Raw genomic sequence first — 15,996 nt, forward strand, 5'->3', positions numbered from 1 at the left:
GCAGCCCTTAACATTTATTCTGCTGCTCAAGTGCAGGTCCTTTACCAGGCAAACCTATTTGAAGAGGTTTCAATATGCAATTGCCTTGGAGACAAAAACAAACGGTTATACACAAGAGGCGATATGGCAGCAGCAATCAAGTGAGCTGAACACTGACCAGTCCCTGAACTTCCTTTATCAAGCACATATGAATGAATGGGCAAGGTTGGGCTCCTCTTCAAAAACATATCTTCACGTGGACAAAGTGAGCATACGAGAAACACTTTGCGCTGAAACTAGCACGTACATTGCTGGTTCGCCATTCGCTGTCAAGAGCTCTTTCTTGTATCAGAAGGACGTTATCACATAGTAACTGAATCAGCAACTCAAATGGAATTTCATTACAGCCCTTTTGAGAACATAGATGAATTTGGATGGGTGTGAGATGTTCCATTTACTGTACCGTTTCTACTTTCCAAATATTGTAAACTCTGCAACATCTCACCCTCCTCTCCAAACAGTGGCAACCGTCTATTTTGGCAAGTGAAAATGCACACACTCCCCCTTGCAGCTGTGTGCAGGGTGCTGTTGCAAAATGTTATGATAGATGCTAATGGATTCTACCCTTTTCCTTCAAGCCCTACTTTCTCACGGAGCTTGTCCCTTACTCACACCCACCTGTTGAACAAGCACTTTTTGAATAAAGTGCAACTCAAGTCTGGCGCCTTGCTGGATGCCTACTGGACATGAATACCTGGTGTGCTCCCAATGGAAAGAACGTTTTGCAGTTATATTACTTGAAGCTGCACTATGATCAGCTTGAAGAGTTCGTGGAAAGCTTGAATGTGTTCTGGTGGACAGAAATTAGTTTAATAATTTACTTTGTAGTTTTTTACTTAAAGGCTAGCTGGACAACACTAGACATCTTGGAATGGCATTTCCAGCTTGCTTCACATTCCAGGAATGAATTTGGGAAGTTACCCCCAAGTAAGTACATACACAGTGGCAAAACTAGTAGACTCTCTACTGAGAATATGCTTTTGACAAAATGATTTTTTCCTTTCCTTCCTCGTGCCTAGTATCAAGGTGGGAGACAACATTAAACAGTCATAATGCTCAGAGGCCTTTTTCCAAGTCCCCCTTACCTTTAGAGGAGAGGAGGGGGTAGCTGGCTATTGCATCATTTCAGTGGTGCTGCCCCCATGTTGGCATGATCTCTGCAGGACACCTCTGAGGTTGAGAAGTGTTTTTGATGCCAAAAGATACAGCTTTATTTGTCCGGACCATGAATGGGGAATTTATGGCCCTCCAGATGTAGCTGGATTATAATTCCCATTCTTGCTGCTAACTGGGAATGCTGGCTGGAGCTGAAGCCCATCATCATTTTGAAGAGCCAGATTCCACATCCTGATCCAGGCTTCTAGATCTTGTGAATGTTTATATCCAGCTGTTTTTATTGCTTTATGCAGAGGCTGTTGTGTGTCACTGGTTTGGTACTACTGATTTCATTGTCTGATTAGCATAAACTGCTCTAGATTGAGTCTTTTGGACTGAAAAATAAGGCAGAAAACTTTTGTAGCAACATTGGATGCAATCTAGCAGGCAGCACTAAAGACTGTTTCAGTGCACCTTGGTTCAAGGCTCTTCTACATTTCCTCCCAAGGAACATTTTTATCCAAGAAACTTGGGACCGAGACATACAAAGCACACTAACTCCACCTGATCTTAATTAAAATAGAGTTTATTATTAGCTTCTCTTTTAATACAAACATGAGAAAGGAAAGCCACCTGAAGATGTAGCATTTGTTTCAAAATTGAATTGTGATTAATACCTGAAATCAGACTCTGTAGAATGCCTGCCTAGAGCTGGTAGGTTAAAATACAGCATGAGACTTTGGCTCCATCTGCACTTTGCATTTAAAGCAGTTTCCTACCACTTTAAACAGTCATGGCATCCCCCGGAAGAACGCTGAGAACTGTAGTTTCTTAAGGTGCTGAAGACGCTTATTCCCTTCATGGAGCTACAATTACCAGAGGTCCCTGGAAAGAGGGACTGCCTGCTAAACCACTCTGGGAATTGTAGTCTGTAGGGAGAAAAGAGGTTTACTAATGAATCTCAGCACCCTTAATAAACCACACTTCCCAGAATTCTTTGGGGAAATTGTTATGATGATACTGCTTTAAATGCAAAGTGCAGATGGGGCCTAACAGTCCAAGTGCCACTGAAAATTCAAGAAGCAAGTTGGGGTTGATATTAAGTAATAGCAAAAGGAACCGGATTGCAAGAGGGACTGCTTTCAACGTATAAATTGTTTAGATCATTTGACTTGGAGTGGTGAAGGTTTCTAATCCGAGTTGCTTCCTATTTTTAGGAGCAGAAAACTTGATTCACCCTAATTCCCATTCTGGACAAGCAAACTTAATTTACACAAAAAGCCAATGTTTAGAAGTTCACTTCCAGAGCAAGGAACATTATATACTAGGTTTTAAAAGGGGGGAAAGTGTTTTCAAAAGAGTAATGATATGAACTGAAGATAACATACCTCCCTCATCAACACGCCCAGCACCTTCAAAATAGTTCTCCATTGTGAATTTAAAGCTTTTTGGCAGCACGGGACAAAAGCAAACCTTGCTTCATATCCATTGTTTGTAGTGGAAGAGTTTAGCAGAGCAGCCTTATTGTCTGTTCATTGCTAAGTCAGTACATTTGTTCAGGCTAAGCTTTCAATGCAGCTCTATTCAGCGCTTCAGGCAAAAGAAAGTGTATTATGCAGACTGAGTCTCTCCCAGGGCTCAACTAGAAGTATAAGAACGTGAGAAGCACCATAGTTGACAAGAAATGGACCCTGACCAACTGGCTTTCAAATCAGTGAACACAGAATACCATTTCTCTGCTCCTATCCCCAAAGGTTTCCAGTCCCTTGACCACCTCAAGTGTTGGGTTTTGTGTTTAAACAGTTAGCACAGCTTGCTGCTCAGCAGCTCCTTGGTCTTTTGACTGAACTCCAGTGTAGGAATCAAGAGTCTTGCTAGTAAAGGTGTGGTGAAGGGAGGGAGGGAGGGAAGAACCCTTCACCGGTCAGTGCCGCAGCATTAGTCCCAGACTGGTTTTATACTGTGTTAACATTTAACACTGCACTGAAAGGCAACTGCAGTCTGGCCCTGGGTGACTATGGGGGGAGGAACGTTGCGACTACTGTCATGTTAATGTTCAAATTCTAAAATGTAAAACTAGTCATTATTAAAAACTCACATAGTTCACAGCTATAGGCCTACACAGTAAGCAAACATCTGTGGTGTTTTTTTTTGGGGGGGGTGAGGGACAGTGAGGAGAAAAGGGGGGAAAGACTCAAAAGTTTTTGAACCTCTTGATTTTTAATGGAGTGTGCCCATTTGAAAGAGGTTCCATCTCCCCCTCCCCTCCACTTGGAATCATGCTCCTCTGGCTCTGGGCTTCCATGGCTTGCTGTGCTCACCCCGTCCGCTGGCTGGAAGACGCCATCACTGTTGACTTGTGAGCTTGGAGTGGAGGTGGTATCCCCGGCCGATAGGAATGCTGGCGCCACAAGATCGCAGCTTTCCATCTTGCTCAAGAGAGGATGGCGTTACTACGGCGGATCCCAACTAAGTTATCAGCACTGAATGATCGTCTCATAGCAGCTTTTGACAAATCTTTGTATTTGTCCTCACACAGCCTGGAGATAGCCTAGAAAACAAGTTCAAGCCAGAAATATGAGCACAGTAGGATGAGAACCAAGAAGCTCAGGCACCTCATCTCAGCATCTGTTTAATTGTATTGCCTCTCACTTTACTGATTCAGAAGTAGCAGACAGAAAAAAACCAACCACAAACCTAGGTTCATATTGAGCTGAATGCTTCTTCTGCAGGCCCCAGGCCAATTTACTAACTAGGTTTTTAAATTCTCAAACAGAAACATTCTTAAACAGCAGCGTCCATAAATATCTAAAGGCATCCCACACCTGCCTGAAAATGGACACTTTAATTGCATTTGGTGAAGATTTCAGACACTCCTTCTCAGCAAATAACGTCACTGTCCCTTTAGAAGGCTGCACATTCAATGTACTTCCAAGTAAAGCTTCATTTGCTTAATATATTATTTGAACCAATACCCTGACTCCATTTGCAACATTTGCTTAATCTGTATAGGTGATTTTTAGCACCCAAAGCAGCACAGTAGTTCACTCTGTCGTGTCAAGTTCATTACATATCTGAAGGGACAACTGCTTTTTCACAACTTCAGGAGAAGCAACGGGCATTCAGCTATGTTGGCAGGGACTATGTTCAACACCTTTCATGTTCTTGTTTTGATAACGTATATCTTGATATGAGAAGCCACACCACTCCATCAGAACTTCTACTTGACTTCCAAACTGGCTCACATTGTCCTGGATATGTGAAGGGATCTCCTCTTTCCCTTCAACTCGAGATTATTCTGCACACTGTTTGCACAGAGAGCCCTCTGGGTAGGAGGGGTCAGATATGCCCCACATAAACAAGGTGTCCCGAGCCTTAGCATAACCACCGCACCACATTCAATTTGCATAATTGCAGCTGAGAAAAAACACTTGCACTACGCACTTCAGTCCTTACAATTCATGCAAGTCTTTCTAGGATGGAATTATATTCTCACAATAAGTGAAACAGCAGAGAGAGAGAGAGAGAGAGAGAGAGAGAAAGAAAGAAATATATAGCATCAGGAACAAGTATAAGGGAACACATAAATTCTTCCAACAGGTTGACCCTTTCTTCTTGGAGGCCCAACGCCAAGTCACCTTTCAGAAACAGATAAAGTTCACTGAGACTGGACTGGACTGGACTGCGCACGCACACACGCACACAAGTTCATCATATGGACTGTGACATATGGAACCTGCAGGTGGGTGTGAGTTAACACAATTCACATGTCCTTTTCTTCCCTCAGTTAACAAAGTGAAGTGATCAAGAAGAGGCTGTGCCATGCTTTCTTCAGGTATGATTAGTGACACCTTAAAGACTGCATGTAGTAAATATACAATTATGAACAGAATGTGTCTGCCAGCACACAGAGACATAATTGTCTTAATCAACACTGTCTGGTTTCTTGACAAGAAAGGATTACCTTTAAAAGGAGGATTCCTGCAACTAAGAGGTTAAACCCTCTAATGAAACAAAACCAAAAAAGCTTAGCAAGCCACACTAATGTGATTAAGAAGGGACAGAAGCTGTTGTTACAGAAACCAAGTACCCAGCACACCGAGTCTCGGCCCATTACCTCCAGTTTCTGTGCTCGCTCTTTACTAAGGGGCTCCAGCAGAAAGTTCAGGTTGTTGTCATCTGCTAAGGAGCGAAGGTCAAAGTAGTATTTGGCGTAAACACTGGCAGGAACATTGATATTGAACTGCAGCAGCTCCAAGAAGTGTCTTTCCATTTCATTCCTAGGGTAAAAGGAAAGGGGTTGGCAGAAACAGACAAAATAAGCATCTTAATATTATTCAGTGTCGCAAGCAACACCCTCCCTCCCCGAAAATGAATGTTGATTGCGCCCGAAGCATTTTTAATTTTTTTATGTCTTGTAGAAAATGTGCTCAAGTTAGATGCAATTTGAATTCTGGAACCTCCAGCTCGGGAGAAAAGGTTATGTTCTGTCACGCACTCACTTTGCTGACTTAGAAGCGCTGTCCTTTAGAGTTCCATTAGCACAGCTGTACACAATTCATACTCCATTCTCATTCTTACAAGACCCTGCGCTATAGTTATCAGATGAAAAGAATGATGTGTGCTGTTGATTAGCTCTGAAGAACTTGCAGACATTTTCACCAGGTTGATAACAGGAAGGGGGTTTGTTGAAATAGAGGCGACCAACAAAAGAAGTAGGCATATCACCACGGCAACAAATGGATCTCTGAAGAGCTGCTGCTGCTATTATCTAGGAGTAAAAAGCCTCTTGAGGCAACATGGATTCATCTCCAGCAATAAATAAATAAGCAAGCAAGCAAGCAGCATTAGGTAGGCGAAGGAGTTCTTTGCCCCGAGACTCCCGGGAGGATATATATTAGCACAAGACGGGAGGAGGAATTCTTTAAAGGCTGCCTTCCATGCTATTTTACTGAAATCTATCCTATGGATTCAGGCGCGGGGCAGCACCTCTTCAGAATGGTTAGAAGAGAACTTGCAAAGACCCAGAACCGGCAACGGGTCTCAAAAGTAACACTTGGTTCATATCCCAAACAGAATCTTACTATGAGTTGATACGTAGCAACATCTCCATTGGTCCAAACGTCAAAAGGCATGGTTCCACATTTGGTCGAATACAGATTTACAATGTGCGGTACGTTGCATTTATTTGAATCTGCACATTTTTTTTGCCAATTCAAAAGCAGTGGAATTGTGTGCGTTTTCCACTATTATGCATTTAAAATACAGTAGAGTGTTAAGACCCTATTAGCACACTAAGCTCATTTGCTCATCTCCTAATGAGATATAAAATAATCCCCTAGCCCAAATTAGCATAGTCATAAGGATGGGAAGAAATGTCTTCAAACCCAAACAGATGAAATGTCAACATTAACAAGGGCTGATTGTCACCTACAAAATGTTTTAAAAAGCTGTGCCCAAAGTGTTTGCTGCCGCATAAGAAACCAGGACGAAGCACTGGGCTTTCCACTACTTCTGAGCATGCAGAGTACAATGAAATATGCTAGTACTCCCCACAGAGGTCCAAGAGTTGATGGAAAGCGCAAGGCACAGCAGTGAGAGCACAGGTTTAGAAAGGAGAGGAGAGGCGAAACTTCAGGCCCATAGGCACATCCCAGTGACAACAGTTGCTGCCTTATGTCACTGCCGCCAGCCCAGACAGTCCATATTTATCACCATATTTAAACCAGTTTCAAGCAAATCTGGTTAAAACAAAAAACCACCCCACCTCCATTAACTCTGAGCAAATCAAAAGCTGCCTATCGACACAGACAACAGAGTTTCCCCCATAAAAAACGGGAGCAGCAAAACTCACAATTGCAGGTCAAATTTTCAATTTCTTGTTAACTCTTCCTCACTCACAAAGATTTGCAGGGTGGGGGGAGATGAGGAGGAGTATCGTTCTTTTTTATATTTGGCATTTTAGTAGAAGAGACAGAAAACAAAGATGAATGTATCATCTAGATGGCAAGTCTCAATGAGAATAGGAGCTTTGTGTGCTCTGCTTCAAGCAGGATGGACAGGAGGACCATTAAGCCCCCTGCCAGAATTAATTTCCTGCTCATATGGTCATAAAGCTTATAGAAATGTAAATCAGATAATGTTTGGACGATCAGCTGATCGGGGCTTCATTTGCCCCTTTTGTACAGAGCTCGCTAATACATTTTAATTGTGTAAAAATTACAATACTTTGCCGGATTAACAGGTCTATTAATAAGGGTTTAGAAGCTAGGAAAGGCAAAAAGGCCCCATGTGTTTGTGTTGCTTTATTTACTATCACATGTAGCCCAAGAATGAACAGCATGTCCCCTCTTTTATGCACACTGTAATCTACAGGATTAGCAGCTGCATGGCTAGAGGTTTTTCCCACTCTTATTAAGACACTCCATTAAAGCAGCTATTTATATGGCAAAGGGTTTTAACAAACAACATTTTCCCTATCCTCATTTCAGATTTCTTGTTACAGAATCAGAAGTGCAGTGCAAGGAAAATTCTGATGCATTATTCTGTTAGCCAGCTTTATACATCTTTCCCCCCCTCTCCAAACTAAGAGACAGATCTTTTAAGAAAACCAATTAACTCCCTCATCTGCCTATAACACTTCTCTTTTTCATTAAGCATCTTATCACAACTTAAAAGTCATGCTTCTCAATACACCCTCTAGAAAAAGGGCAACTTGCTGCGGCTGGACAACTCCTTCCTAGATGCTTCTCTCAAGATTCAGAGTTAACATTTACAAGTACAAGGGGGGAAATAGCTTTTTAAAAAGCAAAAATACATTTCGCTTTGGGGGTCACCTCTGAATATTTTGCGTTCTATTTTTACAAGTTTGATTTCAGACACAACACAATGTTTGTTGTTGTTGTTTGGTCGTTTAGTCGTGTCCGACTCTTCTTGACTCCATGGACCAGAGCACGCCAGGCACTCCTGTCTTCCACTGCCTCCCGCAGTTTGGTCAAACTCATGTTGGTGGCTTCAAGAACACTGTCCAACCATCTTGTCCTCTGTCGTCCCCTTCTCCTAGTGCCCTCCATCTTTCCCAACATCAGGGTCTTTTCCAGGGGGGTCTTCTCTTCTTATGAGGTGGCCAAAGTATTGTAGCCTCAGCTTCACGATCTGTCCTTCCAGTGAACACTGAGGGCTGATTTCCTTAAGAATGGATAGGTTTGATCTTCTTGCAGTCCACGGGACTCTCAAGAGTCTCCTCCAGCACCATAGTTCAAAAGCATCAATTCTTTGGTGATCAGCCTTCTTTATGGTCCAGCTCTCTCTTCCATACATCACTACTGGGAAAACCATAGCTTTAACTATACGGACCTTTGTCGGCAAGGTGATGTCTCTGTTTTTTAAGATGCTGTCTAGGTTTGTCATTGCTTTTCTCTCAAGAAGCAGGCGTCCTTTAATTTCATGACTACTGTCACCATCTGCAGTGATCATGGAGCCCAAGAAAGTAAAATCTCTCACTGCCTCCATTTCTTCCTCTTCTATTTGCCAGGATATGATGGGACCAGTGGCCACGATCTTAGTTTTTTTGATCTTGAGCTTCAGACCATATTTTGCGCTCTCCTCTTTCACCCTCATTAAAAGGTTCTTTAATTCCGCCTCACTTTCTGCCATCAAGGTTGTGTCATCTGCATATCTGAGGTTGTTGATATTTCTTCCGGCAATCTTAATTCCGGCTTGGGATTCATCTAGTCCAGCCTTTCGCATGATGAATTCTGCATATAAGTTAAATAAGCAGGGAGACAATATACAGCTTTGTCATACTCCTTTCCCAATTTTGAACCAATCAGTTGTTCCATATCCAGTTCTAACTGTAGCTTCTTGTCCCACAAAGAGATTTCTCAGGAGACAGATGAGGTGATCAGGCACTCCCATTTCTTTAAGAACTTGCCATAGTTTGCTGTGGTCGACACAGTCAAAGGCTTTTGCATAGTCAATGAAGCAGAAGTAGATGTTTTTCTGGAACTCTCTAGCTTTCTCCATAATCCAGCGCATGTTTGCAATTTGGTCTCTGGTTCCTCTGCCCCTTCGAAATCCAGCTTGCACTTCTGGGAGTTCTCGGTCTACATACTGCCTAAGCCTGCCTTGTAGAATTTTAAGCATAACCTTGCTAGCATGTGAAATTAGTGCAATTGTGCGGTAGTTGGAGCAGTCTTTGGCACTGCCCTTCTTTGGGATTGGGATGTAAACTGATCTTCTCCAATAACGCTAAACCATAGCTAAGTGAATATGGTGCTGTAGTCACAAAGGATGCAGAAATTTCTACTTCCATTTTAGATCAACCAAAGTTTGAACCTGGATTGTTTTAAGAAGCCATAGTTAAGGTTGACCACAATTTGCTCAGGTTTGGACAAGACAACAAGCTGTGCTTAATCTATAATGGAAGCAAAATTCAGCTGCTGCACTGGAGGATGAGATGGGTGACAGTCTTGAGCGTGAGGCTATTTAAGACCCTAAGAGGAGCCTTCAGGATTAAGGCAATAGCCCATCTAGTCTAACATTCTGTTCTCACAGATGCATGTGGGAAACCTGCAAGCAGGATTTGAGCACATCATCAGCCCTCTTCCAGGAATTGGTCTAATCCTCTTCTAAAGCCATCCAGGTTGGTGGCCATCACTGCCTCACTGTGGAAGTGAGTTTCACAGTTCAACTATGTGCTGCATGAAGAAGGACTTTTTAAAAAATTGTTCTGTACCTTCAACAATCAGTGCCATTGGATGTCCACAAGTTCTGGCATTATGACGGGGAGGAGAACTTTCTCCATGCCACACATAATTTTATTAAGTTCTACCATGCCACCTATTACCAGGCCTTTCTCTAAACTAAAAAAAAATCTTATGCACTGCAACATTTCTTCTCAGGGGAGTCGCTCCATCCCCTTGACCATTTTGGAGGCCCTCATTTCAACCTTTTCCAACTACACAATATCCTTTTAGAGATGAGGTGACAAGAACTGTACAAAGTATTCTAAATGCAGCCGCGCCATAGATTTCTATAGTGGCATTATGATATCTGCAGCTTTATTTTCAATTCCTTTCCTAATGAATCCTAGCAGGGAATTTGCCTTTTTCATGGCTGCTGCAACATCTTCATTGAGCTATCTATTGTGAAGATCTCATTCCTGGTCCGTCATGGCCAGTTCTGTTTAACAAGCAAGGGTAAAGGGAGCTGTTGGAAGCAAGGCGGCTTCCTTCAAAAAACTGAGGCCTTGTCCAAATGAAGGAAACAAAATGGAACACGAACCCCCCTCCCCCAAATGCAAGCAGATAGTAAGGAATTTTAAAAAATAATTTGAGGAACACATGGCTGAAAACATTAAGACCAACAACGAGAAATTCTTTTAATGTATCAGTAGCAGGAAATGGTTTAGGGAGATGGTTGGACCCTTGGATGCCAAAGAAGGCCCAGACTATCAGCATCCAACCTAGCAACTTTCAGGATGTCATTTGCTGATGTCATTGGTGCCAACATGCACCATGAACACCGAATCCTCCCCAGCACTATGTACCAGTAGCTCATTCTGATAAACAAGACCACTGAAATTCCACACTGTTCAGCTTAAGTTAGTGAATAGCAAGCAGAAGTCCTCACATCCCCCCCCCCAAGACCAGAGCTCTATTAAAGTGAAAACCAAACAAGTTTGGATTTGTGTCTCCCTCCCTCTCCCCCCCCCCTGCAAAAAGGGTTAAAGAACAAGCACCATATTACTAGGCCCGGGTCAAACTGCTAATTGCAACTCATAGGGTCTGATAAAAATTGTGCTCACGAACTACTGTTACACAAAGAAAACCACAAGAAGTCACATGCACACCATTCAAAATCTGATTTGAATTAGTTGAAGGCATATTACGTACTAAATATATCATGGAGTAAAGGTGTATTTTCAAACTATCTGGTTTAAGACACAGATGAGCAAATTTAACTAAAGCTTGCAACTTACATGTCTTCAACTGTAATATCCTTCAGTATTTGGCAGTAATCCACATTCCACACGGCCTGATCATCCCACACCTTAGAAGCTAGCAGAATAGCACCTAGAACTATTCTCTTCCAGTTACTTGGGCAAATGTCAATCTCTGCATAGGTTAAGAGCCTTTCCAAGTAAACCTGCAGATGAAGAAAACCGTTCTTAAGATTGTAATGACCCAAGAGGACGTCCTCTTTGGGTGTTCTTTGCTCCCATATTGAGCAACATGGAAATGAGAAGTGGGACTGCTTAGATTAGCCCTTTGCCCTCAACATTGTGCATGTCTCCTCTGATGTCCATCCACACAGCATTAACATCTGTAGCAAAGAGGTTTCACAACTATGCTTGTACGTGAGAAGGCTTCCCCAGAATCTATAACAGTTCAGAGTTATATGTGTGAGGTTCCCCTTGCTACTGACGTTTGCACTGAGCACAAAGCCGTCAAAGCAGAAACACACAAAACCCAGGGCAGGGCTACTTGGCATGATCTTGATCCTTGCTTCCATGTTGTTCAACACGGGAGCAAAGGACACCAGAATAGGGCGAATAAGGCATGTACAGTAAATGTTTCAGTCAAGTAAAATCTATGATGTACTAGTCAAACACCTGAAGGACTAGTTTTAGTCTGATTTCCTGCAACTTCTTCAATCTACATCACCAGAAATATTTTTGTTTTCAAGCAGACCAAACATAATGCACTCGCATTGTAAAGTGAAGATGAATAAAAAAGTATTGCGCATTTTAAGAATTCGTATTTTTCTTAACCAAGGCTAATCAAAACTACTCAACATCACTGCAAACTTCATTACCGATATGCTCCCTATTCACATGTGTTTGAGAGTTTGCACTCACTGTACATTCAAGATACACATCTACATATACGTTTTATTCACCAATTTAAAATGAACTCCATAAAATACATTAGAATCAAGCAGCCACACAACACTGCCATATTTTCAGCTTCAAGATCATGAACAGAAGGGGGGGGGAGGTAACTCCCAACTGACTGAAAACATTTGCTCCTTTCCATGGTGAAACAGTGCCAACTAGTGGCAGAAGTACTTTTTAATGTTTAAGAGACCGTATTTTTAAGGGTTGCTTTCTTACATGACAGGATGCTTTCAGAAGTATTCCTAGAGTCTTACACACACATAGTGCTGTCAGGAATTGTTTCAATAGAGAAAAGCACTGGAAGCAGAATATTCCATTCCAGTTCTAGTTTATTGAAAGATTTCTGAAGGTCGTGTGGAATTTTTCACCTGCAAGCCTTCACAGGAACCATTCCAAAAACACAGCAGAGGAGGCAAATCTTACACTGAAATAGGGCCTCAATTCCAAGACATGACAGACTTACTGGCTACAGGACAGCTACTTACCTGCACAACTATTCCAAATTCAGAAGATGTAGCCCAATGCATTTACCCTCTATTTCTGCAGCACAAGAGAACTGAAGGGATGGGGGAATCAAGTAGCCTCACATGTGATTAGACTCCAATTCCCATTGGCATGCCCCATGGACAGGGATGAAGGGAGTCAAAGTCCAACAACACCTGGAAGGCAACAGGTCCCCCACCTCTGCAATGGATTTGTCTAACAGTTATTAAACAAGCAGCTTAGGTGCAAGCTTACTGACACTGCTGCAATCGACCTAGTGCATTTCTTGTATCAGGTTCTGACTGCTACAAGGTAAAAATGACAAGTAGTCATTACGTGGGACATACTTAATTCCATCTCTGATTCCTGCATTGCAGGGGGTTGGGTTCGATGACCCTTTGGGTCCCTTCCAACTCTACAGTCCTATTAAAATGCAAGGTGGTGGTAACTGAGCAAGGCTTACCAGTGTCACTATTGCACATTCGGCCGTCAGCTGCGCTGCACTAAACAGGGTACGTACAAAGCGATAGATGTGCTTGTGATCAGGGTCGTGTTTAAAGTAGTCATCTGGAACCTCTTCACGCTGAAACAGGACACAGTTCAGAAGTAATTTAAAAGTTAAACTGAACACAGTGGGACTTATTTCTGAGTAAACATGCACAGGATCATGCTGTTAGTACTGTGAAAATATCCTGCATGAATAGGTCAGTGGGTTATATACAAAGGCTGGAATCCAAATGGCTGAGTGCTCACAGGAGTTCCTTAAGAGCCTCTTCCTACTGGAGCCCCCTAATTGTGTAGGGGACACAATCTAGAACTATATTCTATGGGGACTCAAGAAGCTACAACCAGAAGGGAGAAACTGACTCATGAGCATGGGTAAATATTTTCCATAAATACCCCTCTTTGGATTCCAGTTCAAAGCTATAGAAGTCCAGCACTGCTCTTCCAACAAAACCAAACCTGTATCAGCTGTCTTTCACCATAGAAACACAGCCAGAATGTAGAACGGGACCAATTGGCCAGGGATTACACTCTGCAGCAGCACTTTTTAAAGTATAAAAAGCCAAATAGCAATCTAGTTTTGTATAGACTGAAATGTTTCTTTGCACAGAAGCTAAGAGACAAGAAATCTCTCTTATTTTCCTGAAAATCTGGCTTTCCTTATAAGCAAGCTGGAATAGACACCTGTTTCCTAGGTATCAGGGTTTATTTCTGTTCATATGGGATGCACTCAAACAATCAAGTCAAACTAAGGTAATCAAATGTACCGTGAGTGGATGTGATTTCTCATCAAAAATATCCAGTGATCTATCAGAATCCCTGCAACACAGGAGAATGTATGTTACTGGTGTTAGTAAAGCTTTTTGAAAGATAAGCATTTGCATTCCTTTAAGAAGCATTTTAATACATCATAGGATGAGGAGGACTACCCATGTAATTGGTAATATGGCAATATTCTGTTCTTTATCACATTTGCCCGCTCTCTCTCCTCCATGTTGTGCACTTCTAAATGCTAACTCAAAAATGCTATAAAACTATATACAGTTGTACCTTGGTTCTCGAACAGAATGCATTCCGGGAGTCCGTTCGACTTCCAGAACTGTTCGAAAACCAAGATGCGGCTTTTGTTTGTCTGGGAGCCAATACGTATGAGTTCCAAGGCATTCGGCAACCACGGTATGAGTGTAATAAACTTTTAGCAGCAGCATTACAGTATGCTTTGCAGTTGTTGAAAATCTAAGAAATAGTCCTGGGAACCACAATATACCCCCTTTCACGGAATAAAACGGGCAATGTCATCAAACAAAACAAGCAAAACATCTACACCAAACAAACAAACAAACACCCCTCAATCAATAACCTTTGTAGACTTGTTTTCAATGCCAAGATACTCAGCATGAGCCAAATTTGAAGTTTTTAGCAAGCACTTGCATTAAGATGTCTGGGGAAATGAGTAATAGTAAGCATATGGTCAGAAGGGTGTGTGTTTGTGTGTGGATCCAGTGGCTGGATCTTGAGTAGTATGAGTAGAACACAGCTTTCCTATCTCTTCCTCACTATAGCCTCCTGTGCCCCCAGGAAAAATGGAGGACTCTCCTGAATGGGGTGGGATGTGGTACAAAGGGTTGGGGGGCAATGGACACCTTGCATAAGCAGACTTCCATTAGACTACTCTGGTTATGACCTGGGATGCTTAAGAAACCATATGGAGCAAAGAGACAACCCTCCTGCGAACAAATTTTGAGCCCATACCCATAAATTACAATATGCATATATTGCAAGGGATGCAAAAACTCAAAGAAGCCCATACAAAGCTTGTGTTAGGACTGTTACTGTGGCTCCTGTCTTTCAAGAGACTCCCTTCATCCCCAGAGAGCTATATTTAACATTAATCTCCGGCAGTGAAGTAGCTCATCATCAGCCATAGAAAGTGGCTGAAGTCCTAACTATGAAGTTATTATGCACAGAAGGTGGCATAAAAATTAAGTTACTGAATGCAAAACTCGCATCCTGTTGCACTGTGATTTTTGCATCCAAGAACTTGATTCGGCAAGTTTGTGTGTGTACTTGTTTCTCTCTCTCAATTCCCCAGGGCTCTTTACAGCCCATCAGCAATTTCTTAGGTATGAAAAATGTAGCCAATACCTGCCCATTTTAAAGTCTTGCTATTTCATATTGACACAACAAATTTTTGATTCTTAACAGCATTGCCTCTCCAACATGAGAGCCCCAATTAATAAAACACACAAGCTACAGCTACTTCAGTAACCAATGGCTAAGCTGTAGTCATGATCACTGCAATGACTTGCAAAACAAGAGTTTTAAGTGGTGCTCACCTGTTCTTTATGTGATAGTATATTGCTAATGTAACACTGTGAGGAGAGAGAAAAGTCATTTCACTGTTAGTGGTTCTGCAAGTTTAATTTTGATACAAGATTGCTGTTAGAGATAAAAAACAGATTTTATGACAAAAAACACATTAGAAACTTTTGCTTCTTCCTCTTTCCCATTTTCAACTGAACTCATTTAAAGAACCTGAAAGATATACGTGTTGAAATTCAACATGCTCTAATACAAGGTTGCCTGAACTAAGACTAAAAAATCTTTATAATGCCAGGAACTGGATCGTATAATGGAGCATTTAGTAAGAAAATGACCAACGAAATTAGCTTGTGTAGATGACTTGGCCAAGAGACCCCAAGTGGTACGCAAATATCACTAGAGGGGGGACTATTGAATAACACTGAATATTAGGAGGGATACAGGGTATCATCACACTGATGATATAGGCTAAAATCTTCTGGCCCATTTATCTTTTTTTTTTTTTTTGCTGTAAGACAAGATAGGTGGGTTAGTGACTGTGCCTCCTCCTTTTTCAAAGCTACTGGATGCTGCTCTCTCTAGGCAGACCTTTGAGCACATCTTGATGCTGCCAGTGCAGAGATTTAGATATTGTCCTTGCTGCATTCAGCTGG

The 15,996-nt window shown here is 42.0% G+C and overlaps 1 protein-coding gene across 1 annotated transcript in view; it reads right to left on the minus strand.

The window, feature by feature from the left end:
• Nucleotides 1-1,704: 1,704 nt before the first annotated feature.
• Nucleotides 1,705-15,996, minus strand: part of CCNYL1 (cyclin Y like 1) — a 32,633-nt gene continuing 18,341 nt past the window's right edge. Inside the window, exons 5-10 of the mRNA XM_035138216.3 lie at nucleotides 15,358-15,393; nucleotides 13,789-13,840; nucleotides 12,981-13,100; nucleotides 11,117-11,283; nucleotides 5,252-5,414; nucleotides 1,705-3,685 (exon numbers count right to left, since the gene is read on the minus strand). Of these exons, the coding sequence (XP_034994107.1) occupies nucleotides 3,569-3,685; nucleotides 5,252-5,414; nucleotides 11,117-11,283; nucleotides 12,981-13,100; nucleotides 13,789-13,840; nucleotides 15,358-15,393 (655 nt within the window). The 3' untranslated portion in view covers nucleotides 1,705-3,568. The remainder of the gene's footprint in view (nucleotides 3,686-5,251; nucleotides 5,415-11,116; nucleotides 11,284-12,980; nucleotides 13,101-13,788; nucleotides 13,841-15,357; nucleotides 15,394-15,996) is intronic.

This window comes from Zootoca vivipara, chromosome 1 (assembly GCF_965207765.1).
Source record: "Zootoca vivipara chromosome 1, rZooViv2.hap1.1, whole genome shotgun sequence".
Taxonomy (NCBI): Eukaryota; Metazoa; Chordata; class Lepidosauria; order Squamata; family Lacertidae; genus Zootoca; species Zootoca vivipara.